This window comes from Oncorhynchus masou, chromosome 3, assembly GCF_036934945.1.
Source record: "Oncorhynchus masou masou isolate Uvic2021 chromosome 3, UVic_Omas_1.1, whole genome shotgun sequence".
Lineage (NCBI taxonomy): Eukaryota > Metazoa > Chordata > Actinopteri > Salmoniformes > Salmonidae > Oncorhynchus > Oncorhynchus masou.
Genome location: NC_088214.1, coordinates 48,243,197 through 48,254,605, shown reverse-complemented (window position 1 = coordinate 48,254,605; position 11,409 = coordinate 48,243,197). Strand labels below are relative to the sequence as shown.

At 44.2% G+C, this 11,409-nt stretch overlaps 1 protein-coding gene across 1 annotated transcript in view; it reads right to left on the bottom strand.

Moving 5' to 3' along the window:
* The window catches only part of saga (S-antigen; retina and pineal gland (arrestin) a), a 16,605-nt gene extending 5,533 nt beyond the window's left edge, over positions 1–11,072 (bottom strand). The window contains exons 1-10 of the mRNA XM_064928535.1: positions 11,025–11,072; positions 10,412–10,472; positions 9,805–9,849; positions 9,348–9,547; positions 8,923–8,982; positions 8,653–8,720; positions 7,848–7,983; positions 6,034–6,118; positions 5,543–5,615; positions 5,247–5,384 (exon numbers count right to left, since the gene is read on the bottom strand). Coding sequence (XP_064784607.1) covers positions 5,247–5,384; positions 5,543–5,615; positions 6,034–6,118; positions 7,848–7,983; positions 8,653–8,720; positions 8,923–8,982; positions 9,348–9,547; positions 9,805–9,849; positions 10,412–10,472; positions 11,025–11,072 — 914 coding nt within the window. The remainder of the gene's footprint in view (positions 1–5,246; positions 5,385–5,542; positions 5,616–6,033; positions 6,119–7,847; positions 7,984–8,652; positions 8,721–8,922; positions 8,983–9,347; positions 9,548–9,804; positions 9,850–10,411; positions 10,473–11,024) is intronic.
* Positions 11,073–11,409: the final 337 nt, after the last annotated feature.

Here is an 11,409-nt window from a genome sequence, read left to right as displayed (position 1 = left end):
GCTCGGATTTTGTCTACCTTGTTGTCAAGAGACTGGACATTGGCGAGTAGTATGCTCGGGAGAGGTGCGTGATGTGCCCGTCTACGGAGCCTGACCAGGTGGCCGCTTTGTCTACCCCTTCTGCAGCGCCATTGTTTTGGGTCGACTACTGGGATTAGATCCATTGTCCTGGGTGGTGGTCCGAACAGACGACCCTCTTCGGGAAAGTCGTATTCCTGGTCATAATTTTGGTAAGTTGACGTTGCTCTTATATCCAATAGTTCTTCCCAACTGTGTGTAATAAGACCTAAGATTTCCTGGGGTAACAATGTAAGAAATAATACATAAAAAAACAAAATACTGTATAGTTTCCTAGGAACGCAAAGCGATTTTCATTCAGGTGAGTTTTTGTGTTTTGGGAACATATATACAGTATATTTTGTGATGTCCCCATAATGTTCTCACCAGACTGTTCCCACAACCTAATGAAACATTCTGGGAACCTTTGATTAAAGAACATAAAAAAATGTCAGACAAATGTTTTATAAAAACATTCTACTCTGAGAAAAAATATATGTAAAAGCAGCATGCAAAAACATCAAAGATTTTACTCTGTTACAGTTCATATAAGAAAATCAGTGAAATGAAATCAGTCATTAGGCCCTAATCTATGGATTTCACATGACTGGGAATACAGATATGAATCTGTTGGTCACAGATACCTTAAAATGGTAGGGGTGAGGATCAGAAAACCAGTCAGTATCTGGTGTGACCACCATTTGCTTCATGTAGTGTGACACATCTCCTTCGCATAGAGTTGATCAGGCTGTTGATTGGAATGTTGTCCCACTACTCTTTTTTTTTATTGAAACTTTATTTAACCAGTCAGTTAAGAGCTTATTTACAATGACGGCCTAGGAACAGTGGGTTAACTGTCTTGTGCAGGGTCAGAACGACAGCTTTTTACCTTGTCAACTCAGATTTTCGATCTAGCAACCTTTCGGTTATTGACCCAATGCACTAGGCTACCTGCCACTCCCTCTTCAACAGATGTGTGGAGTTGTTAGATATTGGCGGGAACTGGAACATGTGGTCGTACACGTTGATCCGGAGCATCCCAAACATGCTCAATGGGTTTACATGTCTGGTGAGTATGCAGTCCATGAAATAACTGGGACATTTTCTGCTTCCAGGAATTGTGTACCGATCTTTACAACATGGGGCCGTACATTATCATACTGAAACATGAGGTGATGGCAGTAGATTAATGGCACCACAACAGTCCTTTGGATCTCATCACGGTATCTCTGTGCATTCAAATGGCCATCGTTAAAACGCATTTCTATTCATTGTCCGTAGCTTATGCCAGCCCATATCATAACCCCACTGCAACCATTGGGCACTCTGTTCACAACGATGACATCAGCAAACCGTTTGCCCACAGGACGCTTTACACACTGCCTTCTACGGGGATTCATTCGTGAAGAGCACACTTCTCCAGCTTTCCAAAAGCCATCAAAGGTGAGCACTGAAGTCGGTTACGACACCGAACTGCAGTCAGGTCAATACCCTGTTGAGGACGATGAGCACACAGATGAGCTTCCCTGAGATTATTTCTGACAGTTTGTGCAGAAATCCTTAAGTTGTCACCTGTCTGGGTGGCTGGTCTCAGATGATGCCACAGGTGAAGAAGCAGGATGTGGAGGTCCTGGGCTGTCGTGGTTACTTGTGGTCTGTGCTTGTGAGGCAGGTTGGATGTACTGCCAAATTCTCTAAAATTACTTTGGAAGCATGACAATTCAAATCAAATCAAATTGCATTAGTCACATGCACCGAATTCTGCAGGTCTTACAGTGAAATGCTTACTTACGAGCCAACAATGAAGTTTAAAAAAAATACAGATAAGAATAAGATTTAAAAGTAACAAGTAAAGAGCAGCAGTGAACTAACAATAGCGATAATAGCCTGGTAAAGAGGTCCAGGAAGCTTGGCCCCAGTAATGTACAGGGCCATTCACACTACCCTCTGTATGTCACATCTGCTCCGCCCTCAGGTGTTCATCCGGTGTGGTCCTAACCTGCAGTTCTCCCCCTGTATTCTCTCTCGCTGTGTCTCTTTCTCTCTCTCTCTCTCTCTCTCTCTCTCTCTCTCTCTCTCTCTGTCTCTCTCTCTGTCTCTCTCTCTTTCTCTCTCTCTCTCTCTCTGTCTCTCTCTGTGTCTCTCTCTCTCTCTCTCTGGTTGTGATTGTGTGGTTGGAGACAGGTGTGCCGGAGTCATTCACACTACCCTCTGTATGTCACATCTGCTCTGCCCTCAGGTGTTCATCCGGTGTGGTCCTAACCTGCAGTTCTCCCCCTGTATTCTCTCTCTCTCTGTCTCTTTCTCTCTCTCTGTCTCTCTCTGTGTCTCTCTCTGTGTCTCTCTCTCTTTCTCTCTCTCTCTCGTTGTGATTGTGTGGTTGGAGACAGGTGTGCCGGAGTCAGAGCAGATCCCTACCAGCTGCAAATCATTCCATAAATCTAGACCTCTACATGTACTCATTCCTGCCACCTCCACTCTGCCAGATCGTAATCTCTGCTCAGTCAGTTGTCATTCTAGCCTGTTGTCTATTCTCAAGATTCTGTTGCTCTGCTGCGCTCGTTTTCCTGCCTTACACAATTTTTGTCCTCTCCTTGCAGTTGCCGCTCTGTCTCTGGCTCCTGTCTCTGTTCCACATCTCACCACAAACCACCTTGCTCTGGATATCACTCACCACCATTACCTTGGATTCCCCTCAGGACCTGTTCCCCTGTTCTACTCAGCCAACTCATCTGAGCTCTCATCTGAGCTTCCCCTGTTCTGCACTCCCCATTTCTCTGTGTTCAATAAACTTTTTAGTGCATTCATTCTGGCTTCCTCTTCTGAGTCCGCTCTTGGGTTCCCCCCCTTCGCTCATCGTAACATTGTAGCGCCTTGCGGTTGGAGGCCGAGCAGTTGCCATTCTAGGCAGTGATGCAACCAGTCAGGATGCTCAGCTGTTGCAGCTGTAGAACCTTTTGAGGATCTGAGTACCCATGCCAAATCTTTTCAGTCTCCTGAGGGGGAATGTTTTGTTTTGTCGTGCCCTCATCATGACTGTCTTGGTGTGCTTGGATCATGTTGGTGATGTGGACACCAAGGAACTTGAAGCTCTCAACCTGCTCCACTGCAGCCCCGTCGATGAGGATGGGAACGCGCTCGGTCATATTTTTCATCTTTTTCCTGTAGTCCACAATCATCTCCTTTGTCTTGATCACGTTGAGGGAGAGGTTGTTATTCTGGCACCACCCGGCCAGGTCTCTGACCTCCCTATAGGCTGTCTCGTTGTTGTCGGTGATCAGGCCTACCACTGTTGTGGCAAATGTAATGATGGTGTTGGAGTCGTGCCTGGCCATGCAATCATGAGTGAACAGGGAGTACAGGGAGGACTGAGCACGGCCCATCAGGAAGTCCAGGAACCAGTTGCAGAGGGAGGTGTTTAGTCCCAGGGACCTTAGCTTATTGATGAGCTTTGAGGGCACTATGGTGTTGGACGCTGAGCTTTAGCCAATGAATAGCAATGTCTCATAGGTGTTCCTTTTGCCCAGGTGGGAAAGGGCAGTGTGGAGTGCAATGGAAATTGCATCATCTGTGGATCTTTTGGGGTGGTATGCAAATTGGAGTGGGTCTTGGGTTTCTGGGATGATGGTGTAGATGTGAGCCATGATCAGCCTTTCAAGGCACTTCATGGCTACAGACGTGAGTGCTACGGGTCGGTAGTCATTTAAGCAGGTTACCTTAGTGTTCTTGAGAGGTTGAAAATGTCAGTGAAGACACTTGCCAGTTGGTCAGCGCATGCTCACATCCTGGTAATCAGTCTGGCCCTACGGCCTTGTAAATGTTGTCCTGATGACCTGTAAAGGTCTGACTCACATCAGCTGCGGAGAGCGTGATCACACAGTCTTCAGGAACAGCTGGTGCTCTCATGCATGTTTCAATATTATTTGCCTCAAGGCAAGCATAGAAGTTTAGCTCGTCTGGTAGGCTCGTGTCACTGGGCAGCTTTCGGCTGTGCTTCCCTTTGTAGTCTGTAATGGTTTGCAAGCCCTTCCACATCCGACGAGCGTCAGTGCCAGTGTGGTACGATTAGGATCTTAGCCCTGTTGCCTGTTTAATGGTTCGCCAGAGGGCATAGCGGGACTTCTTATAAGCTTCAAAGCAGCAGCTCTAGCCTTTAGCTCAGTGCGGATGCTGCCTGTAATCCATGGCTTCTGGTTGGGGTATGTACGTACAGTGATCATGAGTATCATGAGATACTCTACCTCAGGCAAGCAATAGCTTGAGACTTCCTTAGATATCGTGCACCAGCTGTTTACAAAAATACATAGACCCGCCGCTTACCAGACACCCTGCCAGTACATCGTATAACCAGCCAGCTGTACATTGATTTTGTCGTCGTTCAGCCCCAACTCCGTGAAGCATAAGATGTTAGTTTTTAAATGTCGGGTTGGTAGTTTAATCTTGCCAGTAACTCGTCTATTTTATTGTCCAAAGATTGCACATTTGCTAGCAGAATGGAGGGAAGTGGGGGTTTATTCAATCAGGAAGTGGGGGCTTATTCGATTACACCCTCCCTCAAAACTTGAGAATTCTGTAGCATTGTATTGTGTGCCAAAACTGCACATTTTAGAGTGGCCTTTTATTGTCCACAAGCTGCACTTGTGTAATGATCATGCTGTTTAATCAGCTTCTTGATATACCACACCTGTCAAGTGGATGGTTTATCTTGGCAAAGGAGAAATACTCACTAAAAGGGATGTAAACAAATTTGTCAAACATTTGAGAGAAATAAGCTTTTTGTGCATATGATACATTTCTGGGATCTTTTATTTCAGCTCATGAAATATGGGACCGACACTTTACATGTTGCATTTATATTTTTGTTCAGTGTATAGTCATCAGCACAGCTGGACATTTTTTGTGTTTTGAGAACACACGACCTAACGAGTGTTCTGGGAACTTTCACAGAACCAATTTTGGTTTGCTGGGATATCTGTTCTACACAATATATTTGAATGTTACATAGTCGTGCTCAGTAGGCACAAACTAATGAAAAGGTAAAGGGGAGGTACTATTTGAACTTGTCTAGTAAGAAGCGTTTCTCATTTTCCAAATGTTTTGCTATGGAGTGTCCTAATGAACACGATCCAGATTGTCCTCCAGCATCACCACTTGTTTTACTAGCTGGGGATGACTGACAGGATACTCACATGCTAGACGATGCCAGATTAGTGTCTTCATGCTTCAACTTGCCATCAAGAGCTATGCCCCGCCTGTCCCGGTTGCAGACCAATAGGGGAGTGAGGGTGTACACTTTCTTCAGGCTTGCACCAGCAGCAACAGCATCCCTAGACCAATGGGAGAGTCCGAGTTAGACATTTTGGGGTGCTTTCCAGGTTGTATGTATGCAGTCACACTGCATAGCTGATTCTAATTATTAAAATATAATTTCCATTGTGGTTTAGTGCAGTTTAAACATGTATTCATTCAAAGGCTGGATGCTTACCCAGATTCCTCTAAGGCCACTGCCCTCACGTAGCTGTCATTGGAATACAACACCACAGTGGCCACCTGGTCCACTGAGAAATAATATATAGAGATAGAACGAGTATGACATCTCCAGTCACATTTTGAAAACTAACTTATAGGGCAGGGCACGAGTCAGGCTTCAAAACATTTTTACATGTACATTTTATCAGACATTCTTATCCAGACTTACAGTACGGAGTGCTTACATTCTCAAAGTTTTTCATACTGGTACCGTGTGGGGAATCAAACACATCACCCTAGCGCTGCAAGTGAGCCGCACAGGACACATAAAGTCTTTTATAATGCCTAAATAGATAACAAATCATGTAGCAATATAATAAGGGAGATATGATGTGTTCTTACATCTGGTGCTTTTCAAATTGCTTTTTACAGTTTTGATATAATATAGATATCTTGTTCTCATATGTGTCAGTTTGGAAAGTTTGCCTGTTGTTGGTCTTTACTTACCAGAGACAATGATGTTCTTCACATTCTTGTTGGAGCTGTTTGTGACGTTGACACACACATTAATGGGCTCTCCATGGTAGTAGATCTGGAAGGGAAATAATGTCAGAGAGGAGGACTCCTTGTGGCAGCCATTTTTTTGTTGTGGCCTTATGACCATATGGAACGCTCTGAAAAAATCCCAGGCATTGTCGAAGGTCTATAAATAACATTTATACCAGCAATGTTTGAAATGTTGGACCCCATTGAACAAGCCCCAGCACATGCAAAAGCTGGGGTCGTGTGTATCAAGCTTCTCAGAGTCGGAGTGCTGATCCAGGATCAGTTTTTCATTTTAGATCACAGTGAAAAGATAACATGACAGGGGGGACCTGATCCTATATAAGAAATCCTACTCTCAATTCATACGACCGCTGGTCCCACTTTCAACAAACACTGTATATAGTGCATTCGAAAAGTATTCAGACCACTTGACTTTTTCAACATTTTGTTATGTTACCGCCTTATTCTAAAATGTATTAAATCATTTTTTCCCCTTATCAGTCCACACACAATAGACCATAATGACAAAGCAAAAACAGTTTTTTAGAAATTTGTGTAAATGTTTTACGAATAAAAACATGCAATATCACATTTACACAAGTATTCAGACCCTTTACTCTGCCCTTTACAGTCTTGAGTGTTCTTGAGTTTGAAGCTACAAGCTTGGAACACCTGATTTGGGGAGTTTCTCCCATTCTTCTCTGCAGAACCTCTCAAGCTCTGTCAGGTTGGACGGGGAGCATCACCTCACAGCTATTTTCAAGTCTCTCCAGAGATGTTCTATCGGGTTCAAGTCCAGGCTCTAGCTGGGTGACTCAAGGACATTCAGAGACTTGTCCCAAACCCTCTCCTGCGTTGTCTTGGCTGTGTGCTTAGGGTCATTGTCACTGAGCGCTCTGGAGTCAGTTTTCATCAAGGATCTCTCTGTACTTTGCGCTGCTCATCATTCCCTCGATCCTGACTAGTCTCCCAGTCCCCACAGCATGATGCTGCCACCACCATGCTTCACCGTAGGGTTGGTGCCAGGTGTCTTCCAGGTGCAATGCTTGGCATTCAGGCAAAAGAGTTCAATCTTGGTTTTATCAGACCAGAGAATATTGTTTCTCATTGTCTGAGAGTCCTTTGGTGCCTTTTGGCAAACTCCAAGCGGGCTATCATGTGCCTTTCACTGAGGAGTTGCTTATGTCCGGCCACTCTACCATAAAGGCCTGATTGGCGAAGTGCTGCAGAAATGGTTGTCCTTTTGGAAGTTTCTCCCATCTCCACAGAAGAAATCTGGAGCTTTGTTAGAGTGACCATTGGGTTCTTGGTCACCTCCCTGACCAATGCCCTTCTCCCCAATTTGCTCAGTTTGGCCGGGCGGCCAGCTCTAGGAAGAGACTTGGTGGTTCCAAACTTCTTCCAATTAAGAATGATGAATGCCACTGTGTTCTTGGGGACATTCAATGCTGCATAAATGTTTTGGTACCCTTTCCCAGATCTGTCCCCCAACACAATCCTGTCTCAGAGCTGTACGGACAATTCCTTCGACCTCATGGCTTGGTTTTTGTTCTGACACGTGCTGTTAACTGTGGGACCTTATATAGATAGGTGTGTGCGGAAAAACAATTTAATCCATTGTAGAACAAGGCTGTAATGTAAGAAAATGTGTAAAAAAGGGAAGGGGTCTGAATACTTTCCGAATGCACTGTAGATGCTTCACTAATCATTTATGAGCAAATGCATCAAATCTCAGGCCAGTGATGTGTTGTTAACTCTAATGGTATCCTACCCACCTCCTTGTCAAGACTCGCCTCCAGGTGCAGGGGCTTGTCGGACATGACAAACTCACGGGTGGTCTTCACAGAGGGGGCCGTCCCGCTATTCTCCGGGGCATACTGCAGCTTCCGGATCATCAGATGCACGGTACTCCTATAGAGGAAGGGAGATAGAACCATTGTTATGGAATATGTTGGGTAATTTAGACAGCACGCTACAGCTCACTACCAATTCCACGCTCCATTCCCCAAGGGAACCGTGTCCAGGTGCTGAGCCTGGTTGATAAGGAAACAGGTGCTGCCAATTATGTGATTGGCACTGACCCAGCTGGAAGGGCCGTGAAGCTGTTGGTTTAGTTTGGTGTCCATGGGGCCTTTTGTTTCTTTTTGAGTCTTTAGTTTGGTCAGGCCTTTTGTATTTTTCCTTTTCTACATGTTTCTATTTTGTCACCAACAGAACAAATAACAATCAGTTTGGACTGGCCGACCAAGAGATCAAGAAGGAGCTGGCCCTTTGCCTAAAGGAAAATGGCTGTCTCCCTGGGCACATGTGCATCCAACATGGTCCTCAAACGCTGATTTCTCACAAAAATGCACACATTCATTCAAGTTACAGACCATGTAACTAGGCCTAGGACCCCTAAACGAAGCAAGTGCAACAACATTGGTAGGCTAGTTATTGGTTTCGTGACACCATCCATCAACGTTTGTTGTGATATAGAGCCACAACCGGCTAGTTCTGTTAAAGCAGCTCTCCAGGCACGATGGAGGAGACTTGGGGTTAGGAATGGGGGTTATTTGGGACAGAGAAAACTCCACTGACCGTTTGCGAACTTTGGCCTCCTGGCTCTCCGCACTGAAGGCTTTGACCTCAAACTCCACGACACATTGCTACCAAGACAACAACAGAGCATGCTCACAATCAGAGATAGATTTTTCTTACTTTTTAGATTATATGAACTATATACGTCAATCGTCACAATATACTCAGAATACAAAATACAGTGTATGCATTTCAAATATAACGAACAAATATCACATAATAAAATGATACAATGTAAGAGACAACCAGGTCAAGGTTCATGATCCTTACCTTCCCAGAATCATTAGGGCCAGGCTGCAAACCCACTGAACAAGGCAGGTTATCAGGGAACTGAAACACACACACACACACACACACACACACACACACACACACACACACACACACACACACACACACACACACACACACACACACACACACACACACACACACACACAAATGCAATTAAGATGAACGAGAGGCGTGTGTGTGTGTGTGTGTGTGTGTGTGTGTGTGTGTGTGTGTGTGTGTGTGTGTGTGTGTGTGTGTGTGTGTGTGTGTGTGTGTGTGTGTGTGTGTGTGTGTGTTTGCGCATAATGAGGCGAGTAGGCCTATGTGAGTTTTGTGTTTTCCTTGACATGTATATGTGTTTTTAATTTGCAATGTGCGTGTATAATAAAATGTTGGTATCTCTTGAGGTTCTTGGCCCTCACCTCGAAAAAGAAAGGGAAGGCATTGTCTCCCAGTTTGCGCAGCAGTTTGCCCTGCATCTTGGTGTGTGTGGACTGTTCCCTGTCCTGTATGGGCGGATACACCTGACGGATGGCTATGTAGATCTCCCTACGGAAGGCAATTCCCATCACGTCCATATCTTCACGACCGTACCGGAACGTGCAGGACAGCTGGACGAACGCTAGGGGGCGTCAAAAATATATGATTACATCAAGTACTGCTATTTTCAATAGCTTCTCAATAAAAGTTGAAGTAAAAGCAATTTATTTTATAAGTTGTTTAAAAAACAAGTTGTATTAATTTTAATTCAGATCACTTTCTGAATTGACTGCCTTCAAATAAAATGTAGCCCAATTACCCTGTTCCACACACACAAGCACATACACTTGCCCATGTGCACATGCACACACACACGCACACGTTTAGTGAGATGCAGACCTTTTTTCCCTTTGAGGACCTCAGGGTCAACCAGTATGACACCATCTATTGTGAGTGAAGAACAGCATAGGTTAGAATTTACAGCATTAGACAAGACAGGGGCCAGGATTCAAACCAATGCAGGTTTAGCAACGGGTGCACAGCAATGGACTTCTAAAGGCCGTTTCTCAGAGGTTTGTGGAGATCACATTGGTTGTTTATCTGCAGGTAGTTTATCTGCGTTTCATTGATTCCTGGCCCAAGGCTCTGAAGAACTAATTACATTGATGTAAGTGTTTATTGCCAAGGCTCTTGTCTAAAGCAATACTGTGAATCCAGTAAGCCATTTGAATGAGGGGTTTCAATTAAAGGGACATTACAATATCTACGTTTGTCAGATGTTTTCTGACCTCAAAAGTGGCCTTTGAGAAAATAAAACATCCTTGGTCATCTGTTATGTAGATTCAGCTAGATCTGGCAGCATTTGATCAATTGTGTGTTAGATTGTTTGATGTGCAATGCCCTTAATGTGTTATGTGTTTGCTGTGTAATGATTGGTTCGTTTTTGACTTGTTGAGTTGGGGATTGGTTCACGGCCGGATTGTAAGAGAGTATGAGCTGAGCTTACCCACTGGCTCGACAGAGTCCACACGATCCACAAAGTCCCTCTTCGCCATGTATACTCCAACCTGATCAAGTACAAAACATAAAATCATACCTGAGGCCTTCACTTGGAATTATGTCAACACATTAGCGCATGCAGGCACACAACACATAAACACTCAAACACATAGAAACACTTTCACAGCATTCTAAACCCACAAGCATTTTTTCCTTGGGGAAAATGTGTTGCGTATCCTTTAACACACCTCAGAGGAGTAATACATTAATCTAATCTCAATGTAATCTGTCATACGCATGGCTTCATCCGTGTCACCTGTTAACGCCATCACTCCGCTAACAACAACACAGTCATGAAATATCTCAGTGAATAGTCTCTTTCCTCAGCCACTTGACAAGCAACTATGGAAAGAGACTACTGAGGGATATGTAAGTGCTAAGTGAGCAGAACTATTGTTAGGTTTGCTTGTCGAATACAAATCAATGTGTGAAATATCAAGAATAGTCATATTTTGTTATTATTGCATTATGCAACTCTACCAATAATGCTTAGCACACAGACACAGACACACATGCGCACACATACCTGCCAACACACACACACATACACACACACTCACCGACTTGTCCTTGGCCATCTTCTTGAAGATTACGTTCTTGGGACTCATGGTGGCAAACTGGAAAATCTATGAGTATGAGATCTATGGGTTTACGGAGAGAGAGAGAGAGAGAGAAGAGAGGGAGATAAATAATTGATTAGACAAATCCCCAATGCTTTCTTTACTAATGCCATTATTAATTTGAACAACCACCCGGTATTTACAGTTATGTAAAGAATATCCTAATAAACACAACACTGTGTGTATTTTGAACATGGTATCTCACAATGACATACAAACCCCTCCTGACACACAAACCCCAAATCAACATTAAATTGACATCTCAGCCCTGCCAAACATCTAAAACGATTGTTTCCCATCGTTCCCCTCACTGCCTAACTGCTAA